The 15,331-nt window shown below is 48.1% G+C and overlaps 1 protein-coding gene across 1 annotated transcript in view; it reads right to left on the minus strand.

The window, feature by feature from the left end:
- Window positions 1-15,331, minus strand: part of LOC129859478 (MAGUK p55 subfamily member 7-like) — a 277,723-nt gene that overhangs the window by 170,507 nt on the left and 91,885 nt on the right. Inside the window, exon 3 of the mRNA XM_055929316.1 lies at window positions 3,827-4,060. Within this exon, the coding sequence (XP_055785291.1) occupies window positions 3,827-3,863 (37 nt within the window). The 5' untranslated portion in view covers window positions 3,864-4,060. The remainder of the gene's footprint in view (window positions 1-3,826; window positions 4,061-15,331) is intronic.

The raw sequence follows: 15,331 nt of genomic DNA on the forward strand, positions 1-15,331 counted from the left end.
GTTTTTTAAGGCACATTTTTTCATTATTTAGTTGAATTTATTAGATCTTAATTTGCGAGAGAGGGCTGTTGTTTTTTGGGCCGAGCAGAGCTGGTGTAAGAGATAGAGTTAGAGAGAGAGACAGCAAGAGAGACAGAGAGAGAGAGACAGCAAGAGAGAGAGAGAAATAAAAAAATACAGTGAGAGCACGAGGGACAGAGAGAGAGAGAGTGAGAGAGAATACAGCATGATCCTAAGTAGGGAGCCCTTCTGTTCCGTCCGTTTAGTCACCCCATATTTATTCACCGAATGGCACGAGAATTGTTAAACGACACCCATAGATACACACACCATGAGGTGCTGCGCTTAGTCCCACATATGCACACACAGCCCCATAGAGACACTAGACAGAATGCTGTGCTCAGCTCAGTCCTTTCACAGTGGAGGGAAATACTAGCATTAATAAGTCTCTAGTTGTGGTTTCTCTTTTATTTCATCAGAAGCTTTGGGGAGATCTGAGTTTCAGACAGAGTGAGGGAATAGGCTGGCTGCCATCTCATTTGCTCCTGGTGAGCCTCCATAAGCCCTGGTGATCGGCTGTGCTGTTAGGGCCCTCATATAGGGAGGGAGGTATAAATGTGTCAGTCACCTGCCTGTCTACTTGTGACTTTCTGACACAGCCGAACACCGAGCTACCTACCAGCAACACCAGCAGCACTGAAAGGACTAGAGATTTACCTGTTTGAAATATGACAGGAAATATTGGTCCTAATATCTATTATTCTTCATGTCTACAAATTGGCGGAATACTTAATATACACTATATATACACACACGACATTTATGTGGACACCCCTTCAAATTAGTGGATTTGGCGATTTCAGCCGCACCCTTTGCTGACAGGTGTAGAAAATCTAGCACACAGCCATGTAATCTCCATAGACAAACAATGGCAGTGGAATGGCCTTACTGAAGAGCTCAGTGACTTTTAACGTGGTACTGTCATAGGATGCCACCTTTCCAACAAGTCAGTTAGTCAAATATCTGCCCTGCTAGAGCTGCCCCGGTCAACTGTAAGTGCTGTTATTGTGAAGTGGAAACATCAAGGAGAAACAACGGCTCAGCCGCAAAGTGTTAGACCACACAAGCTCACAGAACGGGATTGCCGAGTGCTGAAGCGCTTAGGGTGTAAAAATCGTCTGTCCTCGGTTGCAACACTCACTACCGAGTTCCAAACTGCCTCTGGAAGCAACGTCAGCACAATAACTGTTCGTCGGGAGCTTCATGAAATGGGTTTCCATGGACGAGCAGCCGCACACAAGCCTAAAATCCCCATGCACAATGCCAAGCGTCGGCTCACCGCCATTGGACACTGGAGCAGTGGAAACGAGTTCTCTGGAGTGATGAATCACGCTTCACCATCTGGCAGTCTGACGGACGAATCTGGGTTTGGCAGATGCCAGGAGAATGCTACCTGCCCTCATGCATAGCGCCAACTGTAAAGTTTGGTGGAGGAGGAATAATGGTCTGGGGCTATTTTCATGGTTTGGGCTAGGCCACTTAGTTCCAGTAAAGGGAAATCTTAACGCTACAGCATACAATAACATTCCAGACGATTCTGTGCTTCTAACTTTGTGGTAAGAGTTTGGGGAAGGCCCTTTCCTGTTTCAGCATGACAATGCCACCGTGCACAAAGTGAGATCCATACAGAAATGGTTTGTTGAGATCAGTGTGGAAGAACTTGACTGGCCTGCAAAGAGCCCTGACCTCAACCCCATCGAACACCTTTGGGATGAATTGGAACAGCGACTGTGTGTCAGGCTTAAATCGCCCAACATCAGTGCCCGAAGTAAGTCGCTGCAGTAATGTTCCAACATCTAGTGGAAGAATTCCCAGTAGAGTGGAGGCTGTTATAGCAGCAAAGGGGCGACCAACTCCATATTAATGCTCATGAATAAGATGTTAGACGAACAGGTGTCCACATACTTTTGGTCATGTAGTATACATGTAATCGATATTACCAGAACCTCATGAAAAATTGCATTCCAAATACCAATGCATAAATACACCTGTATTTGTCCCCCTCGCGCCTCCTCACCTACACAGCTGCACCTCCTAATTCTCCATGTCACCTAACTCGCTGCTAAGATGACAATTTACACACAATTATTTACCTCTGTCTATCACCTTCCTCACTGGGCTGAAACCACTCACACAGTCCACTCCACAATGCTCCTTCCTGTAACATCGCAGATGGTCCCAGGGCGTGGAATCTGTCACTACACCAGATAAACCTCAGTCTCTCACCTTCCTTACTGAGCTGAGACCACTCTAACAACCCTGTTGCTGTGACATTAGTGTTACCTGACACAAATTGTCACAGGGTGAGGAATATGTCACTAGAGCAGCAATCCTAACCTCAGTTACAACATTCTCCTTGCTTCACACCACACACCTCTATGGCACGTGGTTCTACGCATTTCACCCGTAACGCTCTAACTGGACGATCGATGAGGATGGATGGAGAGATGGGACGGAGGGGAAAGTCCTTACATGTTTTATTTGGAAACATGGTCTTTGCCAGTAATTGCCTAAAATGACTATAATAGTAATTGATGGTCTGGCTTTTCACTTTGTCTATACGAATTTCCACAATGGGTACGTAAACTCTGTCAATGTCTGGACAGCCGAGACAAACACACTCTTTATCCATCAATTTTTGTTTTTTCCCTGCGTCTGTCGTTCGTTCGTCCCCCATCTCTTTTTCGCCCACCCCTTTGTCCTTTTGCTCCTCTTTGTTGGGTTGTGGTTGAGAGAGAGTTGAGAGAGAGTTGAGAGAGAGATGAGAGAGGGAAGAGGTACACCTGCAATAACATCTGCTAAACATGTGTATGTGACCAATAACATTTGATTGGAAGAGGTGGATGCATCTGCACACAAACACTCGCACACACATGCATGCACACTCATAGACAAGGAGACAGGCTCCAATTGGAGCAAGGGTTGACCCCTAACCTCTGACCCCTGACATCTTCTGTCTGCGTGTTGACAGACCTGACATGTTCCCCTCTCTGACATCACCACAACGAGGCAGACAGAGTCACTGACACATGGCGGGAGGACGTATGTGTTAGACATTATCACTCAGAGACAGACAGATGTCGTGGAAGTGTGTGAGTGTGTGTGTGTGTGTGTGTGTGTGTGTGTGTGTGTGTGTGTGTGTGTGTGTGTGTGTGTGTGTGTGTGTGTGTGTGTGTGTGTGTGTGTGTGTGTGTGTGTGTGTGTGTGTGTGTGTGTTTGACATTAGTCTGCCGTGAACACCTGTGAGACCTTATGAGACCTGTGGGGCCTGAAGGAGAGCATCAGAAGAGTAGTGAATCACGTCACTGTGCCATTGTAATGCATTAGGGATAGGGTACAGTGTTGTAAATGTACTGTAGGGGATAGGGTTTGTTGTAATGCCCAGGGGATAGAGATCAGTGCAGTAGATATGAGGAGACACTACATTTCAGTGTATAGCCTATGGGTGACAGACTTCATTTAAGAGGGGTTCGAGGATGGTACTCAGAGGAGACAAGGTTCAGTGTAGTAGTTGTAACTGAGTTCAGAGCTGTGGATGAAGCCCAACAGGTTCAGAGGATATAGTGGGTACTACAAGGCTTCTTTGTCATACCTACAGGAGAGACAGATTTCAACACATGGGAATAAGGAGCCGGGTTGAGTGTGTACAGCCTAAAGGGCACAGAGTTCAGTGCAGTGGATGAAAGGGATAGGGTTCGGTGGATATAGTGGGTAGGAGAGAGTGAATAGTGAATAAGGAACAGAGTTCATCCCATCACATCAGTACCTGAGTCATGTCCAGATCCGGTGGCCAGGGCCGGCATGGTTCCTGCCTGGCTGTGGAATATCACAGTGGGGTTTGAGAGTGGCACCGCAGCAGCCGGTAGGGGTAGAGTAGAGCGTAGGGTTCTGGTCACTCCTCTCCGCTCCTGTCCTCTACTTTCCTCTCCTCTGTCTAACTCCTCACTCCCAGTCTAAGCTGTCTCTTTCCAGGATTCATGGCATGGGCATCCAGTGTTTCCTGGAAGAGAGGAGAGAGCAAAAATGTAGGCACTGCTCGTCACCTCACCGCATCCACCGTCACATGCACGAATGTGTGTGTATGTGTGTATAGGATAGTAGGTTGTTGGACCTGGAAGAAAGTGGATGTACGCATCAATGAAGGAGGTTGTTCAGCAGAGGAGAGAAAAAATGTGTTGGACCATAAACATGGAGGGTCAACTGTGAACACACATATACACACACACACACCCCTATTCCAGACCTTCGTTATTCCCCTTTCAACGGTCAGGGTAAACATAGGAAACACAATCCGGGTCACGGGTGAGAGGGAGGGGAGGGAGAGAACACCACAGAGCAGACCTGTGAAAAATCTAACGAGCGTGGTAACGCGTCGCTTCGTGAATACAACCAGTCAACTGTGAATCAATCCATCCACATACAGGAAGAAAACAGCAAGAACAAGGGGAAAAATGTAAAACATATAAAAATGTGAAGAGAAAATCATTTGCCCGTTAATCTCCCCCTCAGACGCAGCAAGGGTACACCCACCCACAGCCCCACTCCCCCACCCCCCCAGCTCCGGCCTATAAAACAGCGGAGGGAAAAAAAGCTCATGTGCTGCTAGGCTAATTGGAAGAAGATTCCCTGATATTCCCTCTATCCCTGAAAGATGTGTGTGTCCCTGTTTCAGGATTCTCCATCGAGGAGGTGGAGGATTCCAGGAATGTCAGGAGTCAGGACACCAGAGGAGGAAACACATACCTCCACACACGCTAAATACACACACACAGGCTCTCAAACCCACACACACAGTCTATCTTTTTTGGACAGTATAAAGGCCTATATAACATGACATAGATCATGAGTGATAGCTGTGCAGGTGGGAATGTGTCAGTGTGCTAGCTGCAGTCAATGACTCAGAGCGCTGGGTCTGACGGGGTCAGTCGGGGAGCAGGCCTCAGAGCACATGACTTATTGACCTCTGTACTCGATCCAACCCTGTAGCGCAGCTGCAAGCTGGCATTACACACACACACACACTAGGGCTGTGTTGTGGTGGGGTTCACTGGGATGCCCCCAGCCCCTCACCCTCCCAGGCCCTCATACACCCCTCCTCGACCCTCCACCCCTCCTCGACATCCTCCAGCCCTGGCTGGCCTTGACTCACGCCCACACCTTGTTATTAAACGCTTTACAGCTCCGCCACACACACACTCCCCTGTATGCTCCATTTCTCCCCCTGGCCACTTCACTAGACCCTAAGGGCCCCTACCTACCATTTCCATGTCCCCCTCTCTCTCCATCCACTCCTCCTCTCTTTCTCCTCATATCTCCTTCCCTCGCTAACCATGCCACTCAAGTCTAGTCTACTGAATGCTTCCCCTTATCCCAGGCAGCCATCAAAGCCGGGCTGAAAACGTAGATAACAGTGGCCAGCCAATAACATTTACCCTAAGGCTCCTACCTAACAACATGGAGCTCAATGACCCAAGCTAGACTAGCCCCCTTCGAAGTCATGTGCCAACTGCCAAGCTGCAGTCACTACCGGTCTACTCCACTCTCTGACGCCCCCCCCCCCCCCCTTCCCTCCCTATGATACAACACAGGTAGCCCAACACAGGATGGCTTAAAACTTATTTGGGGTAGGGGGCAGTATTTTCACATCCGGATGAAAAGCATGCCCAGAGTAAACGGCCTGCTACAAAGCCATAAAAGCTAGAATATCCATATTATTAGTAGATTTGGATAGCAAACACTCTGAAGTTTCAGAGTGAATGAATGATGTCTGTGAGTATAACAGAACTCATATGGCAGGCAAAAACCTGAGAAAAAATCCAACCAGGAAGTGGGAAATCTGAGGTTGGTCGATTTTCAACTCAGCTCCTATTGAAGATACAGTGGGATATTGGTAATGTTGCACTTCCTAAGGCTTCCACTAGATGTCAACAGTCTTTAGAAACTTGTCTGGTGCTTCTACTGTGAAGTGTGGCCTAAGGAGAAGGGAATGAGTAAGGTCTGCCATGAGCTTACCATGCTCTGACCATGTGCGTTCACATGAGAGGGAGCTCTGTTCCATCGCACTTCTGAAGACCGTTGGAACATTATTGAAGATTTATGTTAAAAACATCCTAAAGATTGATTCAATACATTGTTTGATATGTTTCCACTGACTGTTACGGAACTTTTTGACATTTCGTCTGCTTTTAGTGAACACGCTTCATGACTTTGGATTTGTTTGCCAAACGCGCTAACAAAAGTAACTATTTTGGACATAAATGATTACCAAACAAAACAAACATTTCTTGTGGAAGTGGGAGTCCTGGGAGTGCATTCCGACGAAGATCAGTGAAGTAAGTGAAGATTTATAATACTATTTATGACTTTTGTTGACTGCATAATATGGCGGATATATTTGTGTCTTGATTGAGCTCTGAGCGCCGACTCAGATTATTGCATGGTTTGCGTTCTCCGTAAAGCTTTTTAAATATCTGACACAGCGGTTGCATTAAGGAGAAGTGCATCTAAAATTCCATGCATAACAGTTGTATCTTTTAGCAATGTTTATTATGAGTATTCCTGTAAATTGATGTGGCTCTCTGCAAAATCAAAGGATGTTTTGGAACTTCTGAACGTAAGGCGCCAATGTAAACTCAAGATTTTTGGATATAAATATGAACTTTACCGAACAAAACATACATGTCTTGTGTAACATGAAGTCCTATGAGTGTCATCTGATGAAGATCATCAAAGGTTAGTGATTCATTTTATATATATTTCTGCAATTTTGTGAATCCTCTCTTTGGCTGGAAAAATGGCTGTGTTATTCTGTGAATAGGCACTCACCAAACATAATCGTTTGGTTTGCTTTCGTCGTAAAACCTTTTTGAATTCGAACACTGTGGCTGGATTTACAACAAGTGTATCTTTAAAATGGTGTAAAATACATGTATGTTTGAGGAATTTTAATTATGGGATTTCTGTTGTTTTGAATTTGGCGCCCTGCAGTTTCACTGGCTGTTGAAGAGGTGGGACGCTACCGTCTCACTTACACTGGAGAGGTTAAAGGCAGAAAGGTCAAGAAATATATATATATATCTGCCATGTGCCACAGCAACCTCTCTGGTCCTCTCTACCTCTCTCTACCTCCCTCCTGGCTCCATGCCTCCTACGGTGCAAGCTGAGTTCTGACAGCTTTTGGCCCTGTGCCGAAGCGACAATGGTTCTGAGGCGCTGTGTGTCAGGGTGTTCTAGCTAGCTAGCACCGCTAACACTCAAAAGAGCTTCCAGGCAGCTCTACCATGCTCTGCTCTCTCTCTCTCAGGCCAAAATATCTCCATCAGGACCCCTATTCAGCAGGTCCAACACACACACACACACACACTACCTCCGTTGGACCCCTGAATGGAGCCCGATGGAGCAGAACACACACTGGGTCAAAGGGTGTTGGAGCGTGCACTAACTATACTGCCTCAGGTCTCAGGCACATGGCTCTGCTGTGTGCTGTTCCTATGTGGCTTGGGGCTTTAGCTGTATTCTCAATGTGTTTGGGGAAGCTGCAGAGTTGTTTTCGATTGAAAAACATGCAGAACTAGAGTGTTTCCCAGCACATACAGGAGCCACACACTAACACACAACCCCCAGTGGAGCAATCTGTATCCTGAACAGGAGCGAGTGCTTCTTGGCTGTGGTGTAGATCACGGACAGAAGGTTTAGCCACCCTGAATGTGTATAAGCACACACACAAGTCTAGGTCTAAATCTGCGGCAATGCCAGTTTAAGTTGCGTAATGGTGTCTGACATGCCGGGTTGTGAACGCACCTCGGGTACGACCGTTGCTCCAGGTGAGGCAAAAACCTGCTGTGGAAAATATCACTGCAACAAATGGGCCAGGAAAGACCGCAGGCAAGCCCGCCGGGCCCGGTCATTTAAAACGTAGACGTTTAGTTCTAGCGGTTTGAACTCTAAAACATAGGCCCTAGGCCAGGAGTTTTAGAAATCCGGAGGTAAAACGTGGTAAATTCACAGATCAACAGTAAAGAAGGTATCACTTTTCCGTTCTGAGGGAAAGTGTTGGACGATGGACGTTTCAAACCTTGCTACTCCTTTGTTACGCCTGCTAGATTTGTAGCACAGCTGTGGTTTGTGGAGACTGGAGAGCCACAGAGAGCGAGAGTAAAGGTATAGACCAAACTGTCCAGTGCAATCAAAGTTCAGTGGTGTTCCGCACAAAAAGCCTACATACATCCCATAAAAAGCAGCAAAGAGACCAGCAGAGACCAGGCTTGTGTCCCAAATGGTACCCTATTCCCTTTGTAGTGCACTACTTTTGACCAGACATCTGGTCAAAAGTAGTGCACCATATAGGGTATACGGTGCCATTTTGGACACAAACGGGGCAGCTCAGCGACAGCAGGCGCCTCAGGCCTGGACCACAGGATCCTACAGGATCTCTCCAACAGCTCTGCTACTTTGAACACAGAGGACAAAAGCAGCAGCAGCAGCAGTAGTCACTGAGCTCATGTCAAAAGAATTGTCCCGTGCTAAATCAGGTCTGTATTTCACAGTCACAGAGAAGGGTAGGGGACAGGGGTAAGGTTTAGTCATAACAGTATGATTGGAATGACAGACAGAGCGGGACCTGGTAGGGAGATTGATCTGCCTGCAGTGCAGGGCTGCAGGAAAATCGGTTGTAGCGGCTTTCGGGAACGGCATCCCTAGGAGGAATTACAGCAAAATTCCCAAATTAAGTGGGATCCATCTTTCCGTCCAGGGCCTTGGAAAGGCCAGGAAGAGTGCCGCAGCACCGAGAGCACCTGAGACTTTTACAGTGCCCGAAAGGCCTGTAACCACTGAACTTCAAGACATAGTCCAAGTCAAGATGCTGTATTCAGCCATGCCTTGGTTCGGCTCTGTACAAATCACAGAGAATCAGGTTTGAGTGTAGAGGGGGGAGGCAAAGCAACTTTGCCATGTGGAAAAGAAAAGAGCAAGGAATGAGCCTGATTGTAGGGGAAGGTATGCCTTCTACTTCTCTACTTGTCCCATGTGTAACAGACACACAGCGCCCTGAAATGGTGCTGTCGCCATCTAGTGGCCCAATATCCAACTACAGCCAGAATCCCCTCCACTCTTACTACTACATCTCAGCTGTAAGTAACCCTGGACAAGGGAAACTTCAGCACCTTACCAAACAAAGGAAGGCTTGCATCGCATGTTAGGAGACAATGTATATGTTTACCCTTACTCAGTGTGAAACCTGAAGTCTGATCAGTTATTTGAAGAGAAAACAGCTCGTGGGGTAAAGAGGGGGGGATATGGAGGATAGAGAGGGATGGTGGATGAAGAAAGGTTGTTATTTTTTCCCCTTTTCAAAAACAGGTCCGTCCGTCCGGCCAGGGCTAGGATGTGCGGGGCCGCCAGGGACCCAGCTGGAAGTCGAAGAGAAGGAGAGCGAGAGAGAGAGAAGAAGAGAGGAAGAAAAACAACAGGGTATGAAAACACACGCTCTTCCTATGACATCAAAATAAACTCTACTATCCTCGGAGGTAAACAGATGAGAGCCTAGGTTAGTCCAATGTCTAGCACTGAGCGAAAAACATCTCATTCTCTGGAACACAACACATCCTTGGCCGCACCAAACATGAAGACGAGGTGAGAGGAAAACGTGTAGTGGTCTCAAGTGAGACATGGAGAGGGTCTGTAAATGAACACCATCTTTCACCGGCAGCAGGCGTAAATGCTTCAGCATCCAGGCAGGCTCAGGCTACTCATTCCCTGGGTTGTCAGTGTAGAGTAAAGGGTAGGAGTGGAGTCGGGTGGCCCCAGGGTGCTGTTGGGAGATTGAGTTTTCTCCGTGGAGGCAATCCCACGCGGGGTCAGAGGAAGGCCAGACACTTGCCGGGAGGATTATAGGGCCACCGCGTCCCATCCATCTGTCACACAAACTCACACACATAGCCAGCGAGTGACACTGATACTGATCCTCCTTCTTCTCACATGACAGGTACCAGAGCCAACAACCCCCACTGCTCCATCTCGTCCTAGGCTGCCACAGCTTCTCCAGTTCTTAGCTCAGTGTGTGTGATGTGTGTGTGTGTGTGTGTGTGTGTGTGTGTGTGTGTGTGTGCGTGCGTGCGTGCGTGCGTGCGTGCGTGCGTGTGTGTGCGTGCTCGCGCCAAAAGTAGTGCACTATATAGGGAATATGGTGCCATTGGGACACATCCATGGGGTTGCTGTGATCCTGATACGTGTCGGACGAGACAGACAGATTTTCAGACAGATTTTCCGATACCTGCAAAATCATGCATCATGAAGTTTACATACACCTTAGCCAAATACATTTAAACTCAGTTTTCACAATTCCTGACATTTAATCCTGGTAAAAATTCCCTGTCATTGGTCAGTTAGGATCACCACTTTATTTAAAGAATGTGAAATGTCAGAATAAAAGTAGAGAGAATTATTTATTTCAGCTTTTATTTATTTCATCACATTCCCAGTAGGTCAGAAGTTTACATACACTCAATTAGTATTTGGTAGCATTGCCTTTCGGGTTTCGGGTAGCCTTCCACAAGCTTCCCACAATAAGTTGGGGGAATTTTGGCCCATTACTGTAACGGTCCTGACCTGTTTTATGTTGTTTTTGTATGTGTTTATGGTCAGGGCATGTGTTTTGGGTGGGCAGTCTATGTTATCTGTTTCTATGTTGGTTTTGGTTGCCTGGTATGGCTCTTAATTAGAGGCAGGTGTTTTGCGTTCTCCTCTAATTAAGAGTCATATTTAGGTAGGGTGTTCTCACTGTTTGTTTGTGGGTGATTGTCTCCTGTGTCGTCGAATGTATGTACCATACGGGACTGTTTGGCTGTTCGTTTATTTTGATGTCGTCTGTTTCCTGTCCGTGAGTTTACGTTTAGTTATGTAAGTTTATGTTCAGGTTTCGTCAACGTCGTTTTCTTGTTTTGTATATTTGAAAGTGTTTTGTTTCGTGTTGCCGTCGTTTATAATAAAAAGATGGCTTATTTCCCGAATGCTGCATTTTGGTCTGATGATCCTTCTCTCCTCTCCTCGTCCGAGGATGAGGAGAGAGACAGCCCTTACAGAATCACCCACCACGCTAAGACCAAGCGGCAAGGGAATGCTCAACAGAGCAACAAGGACTCCTGGACTTGGGAGGAGATCCTGGATGGTAGAGGACCTTGGGCTCAGCCAGGGGAATATCGCCGTCCCAAGGAGGAGTTGGAAGCAGCGAAGGCTGAGAGGCGCTGGTATGAGGAGGCAGCGCGGCGACGCGGTTGGGAGCCCGTGAGTCAGACCCAAAAATTTCTTGGGGGGGGCACACGAGGAGTGTGGCAAAGCCGGGTAGGATACCCGAGCCAACTCCCCGTGCTTACCGTGGAGGTAGAAGGCGTCGTACTGGTAAGACACCGTGTTATGCGGTAAAACGCACGGTGTCCCCAGTACGCGTGCTTAGCCCAGTGCGGGCTATTCCACCTTGCCGCACTGGGAGGGCTAGGTTGGGCATCGAGCCGGATGTCATGAAGCCGGCCCAACGTATCTGGCCTCCAGTACGTCTCCTCGGGCCGGCGTACATGGCACCAGCCTTACAGGTGGTGTCCCCGGTTCGCCTGCATAGCCCAGTGCGGGCTATTCCACCTCGCCGCACTGGCAGGGCTACGGGGACCATTCAACCTGGTAGGGTTGGGGAGGCTCGGTGCTCAAGAGCACGTGTCCTCCTTCACGGTCCGGTAGACCCGGTGCCACCTCCATGTACCAGTCCTCCGGTGGCAGCCCCACGCACCAGGCTGTCTCTCCTTCTCCTTCCTACAGAGCCGTCCTGCCATGACCAGCCAGAGCCGTCCAGCCGGGACCTGCCAGAGTACGTCCAGCCGGGACCTGCCAGAGTCCGTCCAGCCGGGACCTGCCAGAGTCCGTCCAGCCGGGACCTGCCAGAGTCCGTCCAGCCGGGACCTGCCAGAGTCCGTCCAGCCGGGACCTGCCAGAGTCCGTCCAGCCGGGACCTGCCAGAGTCCGTCCAGCCGGGACCTGCCAGAGTCCCTCAGCCGGGACCTGCCAGAGTCCGTCCAGCCGGGACCTGCCAGAGTCCGTCCAGCCGGGACCTGCCAGAGTCCGTCCAGCCGGGACCTGCCAGAGTCCGTCCAGCCGGGACCTGCCAGAGTCCGTCCAGCCGGGACCTGCCAGAGTCCGTCCAGCCGGGACCTGCCAGAGTCCGTCCAGCCGGGACCTGCCAGAGTCCCTCAGCCGGGACCTGCCAGAGTCCCTCAGCCGGGACCTGCCCTTTGTCCCGGTGCTGCCCCTTGTCCCGGTGCTGCCCCTTGTCCCGGTGCTGCCCCTTGTCCCGGTGCTGCCCCTTGTCCCGGTGCTGCCCCTTGTCCCGGTGCTGCCCCTTGTCCCGGTGCTGCCCCTTGTCCCGGTGCTGCCCCTTGTTCCGGTGCTGCCCCTTGTTCCGGTGCTGCCCCTTGTTCCGGTGCTGCCCCTTGTTCCGGTGCTGCCCCTTGTTCCGGTGCTGCCCCTTGTCCCGGTGCTGCCCCTTGTCCCGGTGCTGCCCCTTGTCCCGGTGCTGCCCCTTGTCCCGGTGCTGCCCCTTCTCCCGGTGCTGGCCGTTTATTTAGGGGATGTTAGTTTTAGGGTGGTCATTGGAAGGGGAAGACAGAAGCGGGGAGTGACTATGGTGGTGTGGGGACAGCGTCCAGAGCCTGAGCCACCACCGTGGTCAACTGCCCACCCAGACCCTCCCCTGGACTTTGTGCTGGTGCGCCCGGCGTTCGCACCTTGAGGGGGGGGTTCTGTAACGGTCCTGACCTGTTTTATGTTGTTTTTGTATGTGTTTATGGTCAGGGCATGTGTTTTGGGTGGGCAGTCTATGTTATCTGTTTCTATGTTGGTTTTGGTTGCCTGGTATGGCTCTTAATTAGAGGCAGGTGTTTTGCGTTCTCCTCTAATTAAGAGTCATATTTAGGTAGGGTGTTCTCACTGTTTGTTTGTGGGTGATTGTCTCCTGTGTCGTCGAATGTATGTACCATACGGGACTGTTTGGCTGTTCGTTTATTTTGATGTCGTCTGTTTCCTGTCCGTGAGTTTACGTTTAGTTATGTAAGTTTATGTTCAGGTTTCGTCAACGTCGTTTTCTTGTTTTGTATATTTGAAAGTGTTTTGTTTCGTGTTGCCGTCGTTTATAATAAAAAGATGGCTTATTTCCCGAATGCTGCATTTTGGTCTGATGATCCTTCTCTCCTCTCCTCGTCCGAGGATGAGGAGAGAGACAGCCCTTACAATTACTCCTGACAGAGCTGGTGTAACTGAGTCAGGTTTGTAGGCCTCCTTGCTCGCACACACTCTTTCAGTTCTGCCCACAAGTTTTTATAGGATTGAGGTCAGGGCTTTGTGATGGTCATTCCAATACCTTGACTTTGTTGTCCTTAAGCCATTTTGCCACAACTTTGGAAGTATGGTTCGGTTCATTGTCCATTTTGAAGACCCATTTGCGACCAAGCTTTAACTTCCTGGCTGATGTCTTGAGATGTTGCTTCAATATATCCAAATACTTTTCCCGCCTCATGATGCCATCTACTTTTTGAAGTGCACCAGTCCCTCGTGCAGCAAATCACCACCACAACATTCTGCTGCCACCCCAGTGCTTCACGGTTGGGATGGTGTTCTTCGGCTTGCAAGCATCCCCCTTTTTCCTCCAAACATAATGATGGTCATTATGGCCAAACAGTTCTATTTTTGTTTCATCAGACCAGAGGACATTTCTCCAAAAAGTACAATCTTTGTCCCCATGTGCAGTTGCAACTGTAGTCTGGCTTTTTTATGGCGGTTTTGGAGCAGTGGCTTCTTCCTTGCTGAGCGGCCTTTCAGGTTATGTCGATATAGGACTTGTTTGTTGTTGTTCTGGGATTGATTTGCACTTTTCACACCAGTACGTTCATCTCTAGGAGACAGAACGCATCTCCTTCCTGAGCGGTATGATGGTTGCATGGTCCCATGATGTTTATACTTGCCTATTATTGCTTGTACAGATGAAGGTGGTACCTTCAGGCGTTTGGAAATTGCTCCCAAGGATGAACCAGACTTGTGGAGGTCTACAATTTTTTTCTGAGGTTTTACATTTACATTTAAGTAATTTAGCAGACGCTCTTATCCAGAGCGACTTACAAATTTCTTGGCTGATTTCTTTTGATTTTCCAATGCCAAGCAAAGAGGCACTGAGTTTGAAGGTATGCCTTGAAATACATCCACAGGTACACCTCCAATTGACTCAAATGATGCCAATTAGCCTAACAGAAGCTTCTAAAGCCATTACATAATTTTCTGGAATTTTCCAAGCTGTTTAAAGGCACAGTCAACTTACTGTATGTAAACTTCTGACCCACTGGAATTGTGATACAGTGAATTATAAGTGAAATCATCGGTCTGTAAACAATTGTTGGAAAGATTACTTGTGTCATGCACAAAGTAGATGTCCTAACCGACTTGCCAAAACTATAGTTTGTTAACAAGAAATGTGGGGAGTGGTTGAAAAACAAGTTTTAATGACCCCAACCTAAGTGTATGTAAACTTCAACTGTATATACAAAGACATGTCAATACAAGTAAAACAAAGCAAAATGCAGCTGGTTTTCTTTGAAGTGATTGTTTCAGTTTGAAGTGATTGTGTTAGCTGTGTAGTTGGCTAGCTAGCAAGGGGGAAGAGTCTGCATAGAATCGATTAGTAGGTGATTGAAATAAATAAATTGTCTGTGTTAGAATTACAATAATTCCACTTTCTGTAAAATGGTCCGGCAGTATAAGTGTAGCCTACAGTGTATTTCTGCTTGATGAGCATGATGATTGATCCGCTAAATTCAGCACCACGGACAACCCTATCACTGTCAGCTGCTGCGGTGCGTGCCCATAGCAACCTGTCGAACGGACGACCTGAGGGCTTAGCTGGCAACAATTCCAATAAAAAAAACAGCCAGTCAGTTAAAATTATAACAACGCCAATACAGTAGAACAAACAACCGGCCGGCTTGGCTGGCAACCATGGTTTTGTGTAGGGACTATATTCTCGTGGAGGGATGAAATAGTAGCCTATGAATACATTTATAAATGTTTTAATTTATTTTTAATTGGTGACCTGTTGTAGAAAATCAATTGTACACTTGAGGTTGTGTTAAACAACATTTCTAGCACAGCTGTGCTGCGTGTCCGCCTCATACCGTAGATCAGCAAACCTGTGCTAAAATAAGTCGCCCTCTCGTGTACAATTTCTTTAGTATTGCCTGAG

This window comes from Salvelinus fontinalis, chromosome 7 (genome assembly GCF_029448725.1).
Source record: "Salvelinus fontinalis isolate EN_2023a chromosome 7, ASM2944872v1, whole genome shotgun sequence".
NCBI lineage: Eukaryota > Metazoa > Chordata > Actinopteri > Salmoniformes > Salmonidae > Salvelinus > Salvelinus fontinalis.